The sequence below is a fragment of the Gopherus flavomarginatus genome, chromosome 1, assembly GCF_025201925.1.
Source record: "Gopherus flavomarginatus isolate rGopFla2 chromosome 1, rGopFla2.mat.asm, whole genome shotgun sequence".
Taxonomy (NCBI): domain Eukaryota; kingdom Metazoa; phylum Chordata; order Testudines; family Testudinidae; genus Gopherus; species Gopherus flavomarginatus.
The window spans coordinates 242,964,749-242,980,555 of NC_066617.1; the positions used below are offsets into that span (position 1 = coordinate 242,964,749).

A 15,807-nucleotide genomic window follows, 5' to 3' on the forward strand; every position below is an offset into this window, starting at 1 on the left:
TTAACTAAGGCAATCAATGCAGCTCCACATGGGAAATTATTAGACTGGAGAAGACAGAGATTAATATGAGAACTGAAAGGTGGATAAGGAACTGCTTAAAGGGGACTACAACAGGTCATACTGAAAGGTGAACTGTAAGGCTGGAGGGAGGTTATAGTGGAGTTCCTCAGGAATCAGTCTTGGGACTGTCTTGTCCAACATTTTTATTAATAACTTAGCACAAAAAGTGGCTAAATTTATAGCCATGTTATTATGCAACCCAATTAAAAGTTTATTTTGGAGTGGATCAGAAATGATGTGATGAAATGCTTGCCACCATTTTCAATTAAAACCTCTAAGAAAATTACCCATTTATTGGTCAGTCAGGTGTGGAAAAAGTTCACATGAAGCAGTCTGAATTTATAATGCACTGAAAATTCAGAAGACATAAGAATATGACTAGTTTGGGAGGGATATTTTTAAAATGACAATTTAAAATACCCCAGATATATCACACAAGAAAAAAAATACAGCCAAGCAAAATGTTTTATGTATTTATTTAATCAAATTGAGGTAAAATACTTTCACACCAATGCAAGAACAGACGTTAAAATCAATGAGAAGATTTTTCTATTTGCTGACCATCTTCTCGTCGATTGTATTTGCAAAAAAAAAAAATCACAAGATTTCGAGATGGGATAAATTATAATTTCAGCTCAGGAGAGGAATTGACAAGATAAACAGATGTTAAAAAATAGTTGCAGACATTTTCCTAGTGAACCAACACATCTTTCCTGAGGCGAGGGATGGTGTAAGATTCGCTGGGGCCCAGGCAGAAACTAAGGAGTGGGCCCCTCACCCACGTCCCTTACTTGCTCACATACTGGATTTCTGCAATGTTTCTGAAGCCAAAGCTTGAGCCCCATTGCACAGAGCTCAAGCCCAAGCCCTGCCACACAGGGTCTCCTGTGGAGTAGGGCCCCGGGCAATTGCCTTGGTAGCTACCCCTTAACAGCGGCCCTACCTGAGGCTTGTAAATAAGACCAACCACTGTTAATAGTACAAGCCCCTATTACTTCATAGAATACCAGTGGAAAGAAGAACTAGATATTTTTATGCTCCAGCTTTTCAAACCAAAATAGATGTAAAATTCACAGTAAAATACAGGAGGGACTGCCCTGGCCTTAGGTTAAACAGTCTTCCTACTTTCCAAGAATATTTAAACTGAAAGGCCTCGGGCATGATATTAGGAAATGGATGCAAGAGCTATTACAAGGATAGCGCTACACACTCCTATTACTATGATACTGGGGAAATGACCTAAGTGTTCTCCACTTGTGGCCCACCTACACCAGATCCTAATTACTAAGCCACCCAATTGATGGTTACACTGCAAGTGAGAATTACTCTGATTCTAGCTGGGATTAATTCTTTTGATCTTAAACATGTGAGGTGAGACACACACGAGCAGGTTTTAATTAAATAAAGATGTCCCCTTTAAGTGAAAGAGGGACGCTCTCCCAGTAGCCCCTTGAGAGCTTTATTTTAATATAGCCTTTCAAAACCCCATTAATTGCTCATCCATTCTTGATGTAGTAGATTGGACAGCAGGAGCTCTTTATGCCAGTCATTTACCTCTATATCCTTGTCATTATTACAATATGTCCAGCAGAGACAAGTGGTAGGTATATACAGCCCTTCCTAAATGACATTGAGAAAAGATCTGTTATTCAGTGGAAAATCCATTCTTGAAGTTTACTCTGTGACTACACCAATGCCTCTTGCAGAAAAATCCTACTTGAATCTCCCACATCATCAAAGCAGACACCCCGCTGAGGCGAATCAATAAAGTGATAGATTCCCACTAAGATAGACACTGAACTATATTTCAACACACACTTTGAAAATTCACAGTGTACTCAGCTCTAACAAATAATCACTCTCTCGAGTTTTCCTCAAAACAAAATGAGATGACAACTTGAAACTAAACAACATTCTCATGTGAAAAGAATGTATTCAGTCATGTCATCGTGGGGGAAAAAAAACAAAAGGGAAACACTTTTTTCTATAAAATGAAAATGTAAGTCAAAACAATGAGTGGAAATGCAATTAGTCCATGAGTAGTGATTGAAAAAACTTTATTCCTACTAGCTATCACTAAGCAGACAAACATGGCTTATGTTTGCAAATACTGTTCACCAGATACCGCTGACACCAGAGTACCAATTTAATAAACATATTTAAAAGTAACTAGTCATTAAAGAATGATACTCCCCAGCCACAATGGAAATTTGAACTGTAATCTTGCACCAGCCATGTGATGGACATGATTATTTCAAGCCTTTTTCCCTTTCTGATTTCTCTTTGTGACATTCACCTTACTGCAAAGACCTATTCATCCCTTAAACACATTAGGAACTTAAGTGATATGTAGAGACCTGGGTGAGCCTTCTGCTCTGTGGTAAGTTTCACTGTTTGATTCTGCACTTACGGCTATGAGCCCTGATCCTTGTTTAGATGGCAGTGTAGAACTTCAGCAACATTGGTAACAAGTGACTATACAAAATATCATGAAGTTGTTAATATAATAAGCAGAGCCTAACAAACCTCAGTGTTATAGACAGGTTAAAATTCACAAGACTTGGTGGAGATTCAGACCGCAGCTACAAAATAAATTCACACTACATTCCCACAGTCAAACTTGCTCTAAAAAGATATTGTTCAACTCTCACCTCATGGATGTGTGTCTGGCCTCTTTCAAATTCACAATAGTTGCAGTCTGCCATTGAATATTTGGTTCCCAGATCAACATCACCTCATCCCTCCTCTATAGCTGGTATGTAACCACAGAAATTGCTTTGAACCGTTAACCTAACATGAGCAGAATTTGCCACTGCCAGGTGCATTAGGACAATGTGGGTGTGATTTTCAAAAGCAACTATTCAGCTATTCCTGTCCTATTTAAGCATGTAGGAGCACTTTTGAAAATCATGTCTTACATGTTTCAAAAGAACACAACTAGTCTAAAGAGGCCAAGCGCCAGTGACTCAAATTTCTTCCCTGTGCACTATCCTTCCTGAGCTCATCCTCCCCAATGTTCCAACAGGTTGGGGGAAAAAACATCAACAACTGGACCAAATCCTTTCTACACTCCAGCCAGAAAAAATGACAAAGTTTCATTCTAAATATTAAAGATGAATTTCTCATTAAGTACATTGTATTGTGGTACATCAGACATGCCTATTAATCTAGTTTTCTTGGAAAAATACTGCATGGCCATCACAGGGTGCAAATTCACATCCTAGCTCCCTGATCCCTCCTTTCACTTTAATACTTAACAGTAATAAACCTACTCTAAAAATATTTTAGAATTACTGATTTTCCCTTTAAGTCAGTAATTTCCCCTGTAACCTAATGAATGTGCCCAGTAAAATGTAGTAGTAACTGCACAAAATGTAGCTGCACAAAACATGAGTTCACATTTTAAAAAAAAAAAAAGTCTTTCAATTTAAACCAGGGGTCGGCAATCTCTGGCACACGGCTCGCCAGGATAAGCACCCTGGAGGGCCAGGCCAGTTTGTTTACCTGGCCACGGTTCACTGCTGCAGGCCAATGGGGATGGCAGGAAGCCATAGCCAGCACATCCCTCGACCCACGCCGCTTCCCGCAGCACCCATTGGCCTGGAGCAATGAACCACGGCAAGTAGGAGCCACGATCGGCCGAACCTGCCAATGCGGCAGGTAAACAAACTGGCCCGGCCCGCAAGGGTGCTTATCCTGGTGAGCCGTGTGCCAGAGGTTGCCAACCCCTGATTTAAACAATCTTCAAACTGTTTAGCTCACATTGGCAATATTCCTCATAAAACTGAGAATTGTCTTAAACATCCAAATCACTTCAGTAAGAGTAAATAAGAGACAAGCTGGGTAAAAGTGGAGCTAGACAGACTCATGAAAGTGAAAATAATTCCTAACAGACACATTAAAAAAAAAAAAAAAAGAGGTTTACAATGTTTTCTTTCTTCCATCCTTTTGGATCTCTTGCTACTTTCCTAGTGGATTAATTTGTGCTTTTTTTGGGGGGGGGGGGGGGTAAAGGGGAGGAACTATCTTTTTTTTCCCTCAGTAGAATCATGTGTACATTCCTCTTACCAAGGAGCGATATATTTTGCCACTGATTTTTTTTTTTTAAGCAGAGTTCCCAAATGATTTCATTAGATAGTTCTGCAACTTGAAAACTGGTGACACAATAGGACCCAAAATGTTTAAAGAAGTCCTGCATCAACTGTTGTATAACTCTAATTTCTCTCTCTGGTATTACCAGAGCTGAAGTTTCAAGCTGAAATGCAAGAGTTACCAAATTAGAAAAATCTGTCAAGTCTCTCAGTCTTCTGAAATGTATTTATTTTTATTTAACAACGTGATTAAAGTTAAATCTAAACGCCCAAATCTGCAAAGCAGTACCCTCACAAGTATAGTTAATACAGCACAGTCCCACTGACAGTAACTATTGGTTTCTGGAAATAGGCTCTTAGTTTATATCTAATAAACAGCTGTTTTATTAAATAAGTATCAGTTACCTGTCTCAGATGCACCCAAACTGCCTGCAATATAGTTAAGTACCATCTAATGGATTTAGTGCCTTTGTGAAATGCAGTTTGGAGCATTGGTAAACAAATTCATTTAAAAGCACCAGAATGAGGCAGAACAACTGTTAGTTATGAAGGCCTATGCAGCGTTTTTTTCTCTCACAACCATTTAGCTAATAAAATACATAATAAAACATGAGAAACCCTGAATTTACAGATTAAGGTAACACATAAAAATCCTGTAGCAGTTTATTGCAATGATCAAAAAAAACCTAGTTACACCATTACCATCTATTTTAGAGTTGTACTGTTGCCCACTAGCTTTGTACCTGAGCACCGTCCACCTAAAGTAGAAGAGCCAGTGGATTTCTTGGAGTATCCAGGTGAAGGCCTAGCCCCATTGAAGTCAATGGGAGTTTTGATTTCAGTGGAGCCAGGGTTTCCTCCACTGGCTTTTCCCCTTTGTCAGCTTATGTATAATGGTTGGTAATGTGAATGTCATTTTGGTTCCAGTAGAAAAGCTTTCATAAAAAAAAGGTTTTGCAGCATTTTCTAAAAATGGAAATCCTCTACATTAATCTAAGGATCCTCTGGAAGTTTAATGTTATCCAAAATATTAGAACTGATATTACTGCAGAATACTATAGGAATTTTTCCTTAATGCAGGGATGTCAAGTGGAGATTCACAATTTCTGCACTACTATTTCATGAGGCACTATAGGTCAACAAGCAATATGAGGCACACACCAGACTTAAAAAATTAGTGGTGCTATGTTTGCAATTTTTTTCTTAAAATAGAGGTGGTCCATTTTAACTTCAATATCAAAAGGAAGATAACAAAAACAGCCCAGGGGTTGCATATGCACCACAAATGCAAACAGTGCCTGGTCAATAAATTGCATTACAATTAAGTCTACTTTAAAAATGTATCCAATTTCTTTTTAATATGTTCAAAAGCATCCTTCCCCATGTAGTCCATACGGCCTTCCTCCCACTTCTTCCGTTCTTCTTCTGCATTTGGCTCTTCCAGTTCCAGCTGAGTGGACAGCTCAGAAATAAGATGGGTAGTCTCATCCTAGGAAAGGAGACAGGACAGTGCAAAGCAGTCACTTCATTAGCCTCATTTTAGTGATGGGCTTAAAATCAGTTTCTAAATTTTAATCATCCAAACCGAAATGACCTTAAGAGATTGTTCATTATGATTTCCATGATGTGGGAGCATTTTCCCAGCTGTATCACTTGGCAAAGTATCTTTGAAAGAGTCAAACATATTTCCTGGTCTTAACTCACAATCTGGCAAATTCAGAAATGCCAACAAAAATGAGGTTTTTTTAATGAGGATACATATGAATAACACTCTGCACCTGTGTAGAGTCTGAATAACTTTAGCAGGACTCCACATGGACAGAGGTATCTACACTAGCAGATCCCAGTGCCAGACTGGGATCAGAGTTTTGTCTGGTCTCCGAAGAGTTAATGGACAAGGCAGTAAGAACTCAGGCTAGAAACAGCATGTGTCGGACACCAGTCTCACTAACCATCCTGAAACGACCATTCAATGCCCAGATAGTTGGCACCTCTGAGGGATATTTCAAGTTTGCCAATTTTGGTTTGGAGACTCAATTAGCAAAGGTTATTATGTGAATACAAGATAATGAACAAGTACTGATCATAATTTAATCAATTAAAGGGAAATTAATGTACTGTGAATGTTTCTGTAATACCTATGAGAGACCCACCCTGTTCCACATGCACGATTTAAACAAGAATAATATTCCAGACTGACCTGTATTCCACTACTCATACTAATAGCCCTTACTCATGCAAGTATGATATCCAGAATGCAACTGCCAATTTTCATACATTTTATCTTTGATATATGCTATCTGTAACAAACTATTCTCTTCGACTCCAGATGAAGATCTAAGAGATCTTCCTTTCTGGACACATCAATTAAGCATCATTTATGTAAAAGAAAGTATAATGTCGGGAAGAAAATTTATCAATTGACCTGACAAAGAAGTCAGTAATAAAAACCAAGGATCAGATGAATATATAGCAAAGGGTAGAATGTAAAAATTCCTAACATCTGCTTAAATAAAATCTATATGTAGAGGTGATGCACAATGCACAGGTTAACGGAGATAGGGGTTTTACTTTACTCTACAGCATACCATAAATCAAGTCATTCAAAGGATAAAGTGAGAATTCAAGTAAAAAATATAGACAGTCTTACAAGCAGAAAAGGACAGAACGGTTCATTCAGCTTGACAGTGCCTCCTGCTAAATTACTTCAATCTTAAATTTTCCCTTATAGCATGACATAACCCCTAAGTAATAATTAGGGAAAAAAAAACACGCATGAAACTATTTAATGTAGTGCCTCTCCAAACCATGTGGGGCAGACAGCAATATTACTATAGTATTAATGGTGTATGCCTGACATGCGACTACTGATAGAAACTGAAAAACCACATGAAGATTTCAGCAGAGATCCATGTGTTAATGAGTTCCTAAATCAGATTTAAAAAAAAAAAAAAAAATCACAGGAAACTTATCTGGCATTGATTTTGTCTTACTTGTCTGACTGTTATACTGTTGGTCATGTTTGTAAAGTATATTACAGATAATGTTTCATCAAAAATTTTGCAAACCTAAAACTCTGTCTAATATTTTAAGCCTTTTCATATAGTACCTACCAAAATTTAAAATATTGTGGATTTAATACCAACCATCTAAATACTATGGCAGCTGATAAAGTAGGAGTTGAAAGTTTGCTCCATGTGAATACACTGCTCAGGAGGGCACGCCGGGAAGCAGCTCCTCTGATGTTACGCGCAAAGGAGAACTGATTGTTAACTCATTCAGAAGGGTCCACATAACCCTTTGAACTCTTGCAAGAAATTCATAATAAGGCAGCTTCAAAATAAAACTCCGTATCTTTCTGCTCAGCTCCCAATTCACTTACTTGAGGCCCAACAACCAAGGAAAAAAACCTTTTAGAGAGTAAACTTACTCCCTGGAGATATGCACGTGTAACAAAATCTGGGACTTATTTCTTAAGTAAACACATAATCCCTACTAATACATGCTAACCCATTTACTTACCTTTATTACATGGATTAAAGCTAACCTTTGGATATTATTAATGACAGAAGAGTCAATATTATGGGTGAAATCCTGGCTCTGTCCAAGTCAGTAGCAAAACTCCCATTGACTTCCACAGAACCAAGATTTAACCTATTATATGTTTCATCTTAAATAATTTCAGCAGATAGTATATTTGAGCTTTAAGCACCAATTATTATTGAAACAACTATTTGTTACAAGATACCCAAGACTAATTTCACAAAATTTACCACTTCAGGTGGGGCAGGGGGAAATATACATTCAGATGGAAAAAATACAAATATTAAAAAGAGAGCTTCATAAACAAGGACTGGAAATGGCTAAGAAATTATACAGAGAGATCATTTCTATATCTGCCTGATTAGCTAAGACGTACTTATTTGTTAAATTAAATCATAATTAGCTGCTCTCCCCCAAAATTGTGCTGGCAAAGAATGAAGTACATGCACAAAGACTTGCAACAAGGGTGGAACACAAAGGGCTGCATATACCAGTTTCAGGGTTTGCTGAGGGGCAGGATGGAAGGTAAGCTCTTCTAATGGCTGGTCTGGCTCAGGGAGACTGACTTCAGAACTGTATTGTTCAACTTGAGGTACAGGTGGCTGAAATGTAAAGTTGTATTAATTATTGTTTTTTCTTCACACAGTTTTTACACTAACAGAATTTGTACAGTAGAAAATAATTTCAGCTGGAGGAGTGGGGGATGGAGAAGAAATGCTAAAAGTTCAGTTTGCTCTAAGGCCAGATGAGCAATTTCTATCCACAAAGCAAGAGTAGATCAAGGTGATCCATAATAGAGATGAAGTACAGAAACTGTATTCATAAGTTATCAGAAATACACATTCACCTCTTCTGGCAATCAGAGCATAGAGCCCGTAAGCTCGAGTGTCTTCTCACTTACACCAGAAAAAAACAGAAATAACTCTATGAGGTCAATGGAGTTAGGCCATTTTAAGTGGGAGGCCCTTAATCTTAATTTACATGATCTTCTGAAGCATTCATATTTTATTTTAATGAAAAATTAAATAAGTAGCTTCTATACAACTAGCAATTTAAATATATTTTTTAAAACTCAAAGAACCACGTTGTTAAGCAACGTGTTTTAGAATTACCACACAGTAGTGTATATGGTAATAGTCTGGGTCTAACAACATTCCAACATCGTCAGAAAGGTCCAACAAAAATTAAAATCTTTTAAATAAATTCAGTTTTTAAAAAGCGATTCTTGCAAATAGCTCATTTGCAGTTTCTCTTTAAAAACAAAAACCCACACTTTTCTACAGTAATGGTCAAGAAACACTAAAATAGTGATATGTTTACAAAACACAAACATAGTATCATTATGAATCATTGACACAGATTTAGCCATTAAAAATTAGGAAAAATATATTTCATTTGACCACTGTACTGGAAGTGTAATCAGTAAAAACAAACAGCAGGTGACAGTGAAGCTACAATTCGATTTACTTTCGCCCAATCTACCATAATATAGCAAGTATTATAAAACAAATGTTATAGCTAATAGCCCTGCATGGTATGAAAGTGCTATTATGGACAAGGCTTTAAGGTGCCAGGATGAATAGAATAACGTGCACCCAAGTGACCTCACTCCAGTAAGCATATAAGCAATTCCAATTAAGTAAATTGATATACACAAGTGTAAAACAAGTATTCAAAGAGGAACTCAAACTGTCTTGCAAAAGTGAACGGCACATCTATATCAGAGGAATGCAGTCTTTGAGGAATGCACTTAAGTTTTAAACAGAAATCTCTGTAGATTTGATAAAAAATTCCAGCTTTAAATGTATACAACGATAAGAATACTGTAATTCAATAAGGTTATTTGGCAGTATAATTTCCCAAGGATTTATTTAGCACTCACTAACCTGTCAAATATTCTCTTGGCACTGTTCAATACAAATTTTTTTAACCTCCAGATACATCAGAACCATTCTTGACTGAAGATTAAAGACAAGACATTTTCATGATGAGACTTGAATTTATTTTGGAATCCAGCGTGAAATTCAAGCACTAGAACTAAATTGAGGAGGATGTTATCATCAAGATCAAATGCCTAAACTAAATTCTGTTTAGAGGTTTATATATGTGTCATCATAAACATGTCCATCACTGGTAGTGCCCAATATGTAAAATACACAGATATTCAAAAGAAATAAAAAACTTGTATTTACAGTTTTAGTATCAAACTCTTCAGGTGGGCAAGTAGTGATGTCCATTTCAGATGTCTGTTCTGGAAACACAGGGATTTGCAGAGAATTGATAACAAGAGGATTCTCATTTTTCAGTTTAATTTCCTCTCCATTGAAAATGTGCTAGAAAAAACAAAATCACATCACTATAAACATTTTGCAACAAACTGTTTTCTGGTACATGTGATTTAACAGATTATAAAAAATATTTACACTTTTTTCAAGACAAGGTTCTACTGTGGTATTTTCTTGTTGATTGCCACAGGCCCTATAGAAGTTAAGAAATAAAGAGCAACAGAATCTGAAGAGGTTTCTTTTATCCCCAGACTGGGGCATAGGTTTCAGTGCAAATCTCCTACCCAAACTTTGTAGCCAGTCCAACACCCATTAAAGTCAATGGAAAGACTCCCATAGACTTCAGTAGGCGATGGATCAAGCCCTTAATACAAACCTTAAAGCCAACCCCCACCCACTGAGAAGAAATTATTCAATTTCCATACTAGCTTAGTTCTACTGTTTCTTTATTGTACCAAGTATTGGAGGGACAAAAATTAGGCAAACAAAAATTGCAAATATCCATAACCTGCAGTTCCCCTTCCTCTCTTCTCCTTCCCAATTTGCTAGGCATAAGAAAGGTTTTACAAACCAATGCTCTTCACATCAGAAGCAACACTCCAATTGATCTTACGGGCCTGTTGAAGTTTTTATGATGATCATCATCCAATTCTAAACACAGTTGTGAAAATCCATTTACATGTACCAAGGAGATGCAATTAATAATATGTGTATCAAACAAAATCAAAGTATTCTCTGCCCCCACTACTTCTACTTGCTGCTTTCTCTCTTTTGAAACCACAATCTAATCTACTTATCAGCAACTAGTCTACGCTAGCCATTTTAAATATGTAAATTAAGAGTATATTTCTTGATGAGAAACTATTTTCTTTTTTTAAAGTTTTACTTTTAAATTAAAATTGAAGTGCCAAACTGCTACAGTTTTACAGCATGCTTTCAGCTGTAAAGCTATAGCAAACTCTTTCCTCAACATAAATATTCAGACCTTTTTCAGGGCAACTTTATTCAATAAGTTGAGAAGCTATGACCCTCATACAAAGAGTTACAATGCAGTTCTGAAAAGGTAATGTTACTGTATTCCGAAGCCAGGTCTTCAGCTGATGTAAATCAGCTTAGCTCAATCAAAGACAGTGGAGAAATGCTGATTTACACTAGCCGAAAATATGGCTGCCAGGCTTTTGGAGACAGGTTTTGGGAAGCTTTAAGTGTCAGTTTACAAACATTATTCATCAACTGTCTTTACTTTTGAGATAAAGGAAAAATCTTTGGAGCACTAATAATAATAAGCTAATACTTTGCACGGAGGTATAGTTATCACATCCATCTCTAGACAACATCTGCATTTAATAAAAACAACAAAAGTCACTGCAGATTTATTGCCATTCAAAAGCCATCATGCTTTTCCATCTCACTCATCTCCCCATGCAAAAAAGATGGTAATTTATTTTTATTTATGGGATTTTTGTTGGTGTTTTCATTTTGGCATATTCCCGTTAGTCTCCTTTCCAAGATACCACTTTACCTTTTGTCCTTGGGATTCCATGTCTTCCATCTCTGGAAGTGTTTCTAGCAAAGGCAATATGCTAGCATAGTATATCTTCCACCAGAGTACAAGAAATGAGTACTGATGCTGAGATCCTGAGGTGGAGCCATCCTGCGTAATTGTTCTTGTTTGAGAGTTGTACTTGTAGTGCCAGGGCTTTGCTGACCCCAAAAAATGAACTACCTTTGCATCCCTGCCAAAACTGTGGAGGAGAGAAATACGAAGTTGTGGTATAGAAATGAATACATTCTGATTGGCATTTCAGAAGAAATGTGTATTCTTGGTGCTATGGCAGGTGACACATCTTGCAACTACTCGTGATAATACATTAATAAGAGGTCAATGAAATATCACCAGATGTGATCTGAGTTATGCAGAATAATTGAAAGCTATTGAATTAAATTACTTTATCTTATTAATCTGAATTGCTTTGCTTGAAAGAAAGGAAAGTGACAACGCAGTCTTTTACTGTTTCCTACTGCTCATTCCAATGGAAATAGTTCATGAAGGAAACTGAAAGATTAAATTTCATATCATCTCTTCTTGAACTCCAAACTAATAAAAAAATCACTTTCTGAATATCAAAGCAGCAAAATTATTGATTATTGTGGTTCCAATATTTAAGTTATCCACTCAAAGCTTCACAAGAAGTTCATCATAATTCACACTAATGGATCATTGAATTCACGACCCATTTTTGAAAAAAAATTATATAGTCATGCTTATAACAGTGTAATACAAAAGTTTATTAAAGAGAAAAAAAAGAGCATTTGAAATCATATAATAATTGCTAGCACCAATTTTGCTTCAAGGAAGAGTCTTATGGACAGATTTCAATACCCTTACACTGTGAGAAACTAATGAAAAGCAATGGGGCTACTTTTACAGTAAGAATACCAGAACTGTGCCATTATGTAATCTGTGGTCTGTAGAATATAAGGAAAGTGTCACTGAAGTGACATATCAGCAAAGATATATCAATTCAAAAACCTCTAATACTGTTCCAGCTTTTACCTTTGTTCTCTATTGCAAGAGCTATTTAATAATACTAAGTGTTGAGAAATCTTGGTATTCTGTATCAAAGCAGAGGCTAGAGGCTCTGCATTACTGTATTCCAACTTCTTGTCACATGACTTCACATTGTGGACTATTGCGTTAGACTAACTTATAATCAAGTGTCAGAATGGGTCACTATCCTTTTCTCTTATAAATGGGAAAATACATTAAAGGGCGGTATAGAATTGTAATCATTCACTAGTAATACTACTTACTGTTTGAAAGCAGGAACATATGTGTAGATAGCACTAGTGCTTAAGTTGTAGATAAATGGTAAATGTTTGCCAATATCTGTTGTTGCCCAGTTACTGAAGAAACTATTTAATAAGCCTTGATCACCACCTAGAGAATAAATAAAATTATAAGCAGCATCAACAAAATGCTCATATAAACTACAATTTGTTTGAAGATTTAAAAGCCAAGAGAAAATTCAGTGCTCTTTGGTCTAAAACTTGAGTGATTTGAGCTACATACCCACACAGGTTTACAATCCTATAGTCTTCCTGGACCCTGAGTCTGGGCGTGCAGGGTAAGTGGGTGCTATGCACCCATTTCTTGCTCCTCCATGAACATATGGCTGGAGACTGGGCTCCACCAGCTAATCTAAGCAAGAGCCAATATCCCTTCCCTGTACTGTTCCTGCAGCTACACTACAAAAGTACTATCTAGCCCACAATCATGAGGTTAACCTGTGTCTCCCACAGTATTTTAGCTTAATCCTTTAGACTCCAAGGAGGAAGTTATATGAATATTCAGTGTTGTCTTGCTTTCAAAAGCTAGTTTGTGTATGAGAAGAAACTGCAAAATCTTCAAATTGGGTAAAAATTGCCAGTAAGCAGAGGCAAATAGACAAAAGAGACAACCGAGCTGATGGTGGGTGGGAAGAGGAGGTAACAAAAGCAACAGCGTGACACCAGTGTGTAACTGTTTGCAGAATTAGGGCCCTGCTGGCTAATATACTGAAAGTTAATATAAATACAAAATATAATTATTCAGCATGAATTTGACAGCATGAGAAATAAATAATACACTTATTAAATCAAATAATAAAGAATGGCAGGAAACAGAAATTAAGAGTTCATAGAATGACAGAATCATAGAAAAGTTGGGCTGGAAGGGATCTTGAGAGGTTACTTAGTCCACTCCTGTGCATGTAGGCAAGACAAAATAACCCTAGCCCACCCTGACAGGTGTTTGTCAAGCCTATTCTTAAAAACTGCCAGTGATGGGGATTCCACAGCCTCCCCTGGAAGTCTATTCCAGAGCTTATCTATTCTTGAAAGTTTTCCTTAATATCTAACATACATCTCCCCTGCTGAGGATGAAGCCAATTGCTGCTTCTCCTACTTTCAGCATTTGCTCACCATAGTCTTTGTAACAGCCCTTGGCATATTTGAAGACTTATCAGATCCACCCTCAGTTTTCTTTTCTCAAGACTAAATATGTCCATTCTTTTTTTATTAATCTTTTCCTCATTGGCCAGGTTTTCTGAACATTTTATCATTTGTTTCGTTCTCCTCTGGACTCTCTCCAAATTGTTCACATCTTTCTTAACGTGTGGCCTCCTGAATTGGAAGAGTATGACAGCTGAGGCTTCATCACTACAGAGTAAAATTGGACAATTACCTCCCATGTTTTATATAGGACACTGCTGTTAATATATCCCATAAAGATATGAGCCTTTTTCACTATTGCATGACACTGCTGATTCAGAACCAATGTGCATTTGATTATGCCTCTCCAAGCATAGTGCTTTGCACTTGACTTTATTGAACTTCATCTGGTTGATTTCAGACCTGTTCTCCAATTTGTCAAGGTCAATTTGAATTCTAATTTTGTCCTCCAGGTTTCCAACTCTTCCCAGTTTGGTGTCATCTGCAAATTTTGTAAGTATGCTCTCCATTCCATAATCCAAATCATTACTGAAAATATTGACTAGTACCCCTGTGGGACCCTACTGGATACCTACTCCCAGTTTAACTGCAACCACTGATAATTACTCTGAGTACAATCTTTCAACTAGTTTTCCACCCTTCTTATAGACCATATCATCTAGACCACATGTTCCTAGTTTGCTTCTGCGAGTAATGTGTGGGACAGCCTCAAAAGCCTAACAAAGAAATCAAGCTATATCACGTCTACAGCTTTCCTCTTACCCACAATGCCAGTAACAATGTCAAAAAAGGAAATTAGATTGATTTGGCATAATCCATGCAAACAAATCCATGCTGGCTATTCCTTGTAGCCCTATGAATCTTTAGGTGCTTACAAACTGATTGTGGAATAATTTGTTCCAGTATTTTTTCAGGTATCCAAGTTAGGCAGACTGATCTATAATTCCTGGATTCTCTTTGTCCCCCTTTTTAAAGATAGGTACTATGTTTGCCCTTCTCCAGTCCACTGGTGCTTAACCCATCCTCCAGGAGTTCTCAAAGATAATCACCAATGGTTCCAAGATTACTTAAGGAAGTGACGGAAGCACTTCAGGGTGAATTTCATCAGGCCCTGCTGACTTGAATACATCTAACCTATCTAAATATTCTTCAGCTTGTTCCCCCCGTGCCAGTTTTGGCTTGTGTTCCTTCCCCCTTGTTGTTAATATTAACTATGTTAAGTATCTAGTAACAATTTACCTTTTTAGAGAAGACTGAAGTAAAACAGACAAACCTCAGACATCTTGATGTCATCTGTTATTAGCTCTTCTTCCCCAATGAACAGAAAGCCTACACTTTCCTTCATCTTTCTCTTGTTTCTAATATATTTATAGACCCTCTTCTTATTGCCTTTGATGTCCCTTGCTAGGTGTAACTCATTGTGTGCCTTAGCCTTTCTGATTTTGTCCCTACATGCTTGTATTATTTTGTATTCATACTTAGCAATTTGTCTGTTTCCACGATATAGACAAAGGAAAGAATATTTTTTTAACACAAGCTTTAAATGAAATAATGTGTAGTGAGGCAGAGATATTCAGGTAACCCCATCCATCTTATCTGATCAAGAGTTATAGAGTTAGATCCTCAACTAGTGTAAACTGGAGCTATGACAATTTACATCAGCTGAGGATCTGCCCCCTAGGTTTTTTGAGAGATTAAATCTTCCATATTGTCATTTCCTCTGCTCTGCTAAGTAGTCAAGTATCAAAGGGGTAGCCGTGTTAGTCTGGATCAGTAAAAGCAGCAAAGAATCCTGTGGCACCTTATAGACTAACAGACGTTTTGGAGCATGAGCT

At 37.1% G+C, this 15,807-nt stretch overlaps 1 protein-coding gene across 2 annotated transcripts in view; it reads right to left on the reverse strand.

Moving 5' to 3' along the window:
• Positions 1–1,337: 1,337 nt before the first annotated feature.
• GYG2 (glycogenin 2) overlaps positions 1,338–15,807 on the reverse strand; it is a 45,028-nt gene continuing 30,558 nt past the window's right edge. For both annotated transcript variants that reach the window (XM_050933196.1, XM_050933188.1), the window contains exons 5-9: positions 12,794–12,920; positions 11,502–11,724; positions 9,887–10,027; positions 8,186–8,296; positions 1,338–5,640 (exon numbers count right to left, since the gene is read on the reverse strand). In XM_050933196.1, the coding sequence (XP_050789153.1) occupies positions 5,479–5,640; positions 8,186–8,296; positions 9,887–10,027; positions 11,502–11,724; positions 12,794–12,920 (764 nt within the window). In that variant the 3' untranslated portion in view covers positions 1,338–5,478. The remainder of the gene's footprint in view (positions 5,641–8,185; positions 8,297–9,886; positions 10,028–11,501; positions 11,725–12,793; positions 12,921–15,807) is intronic.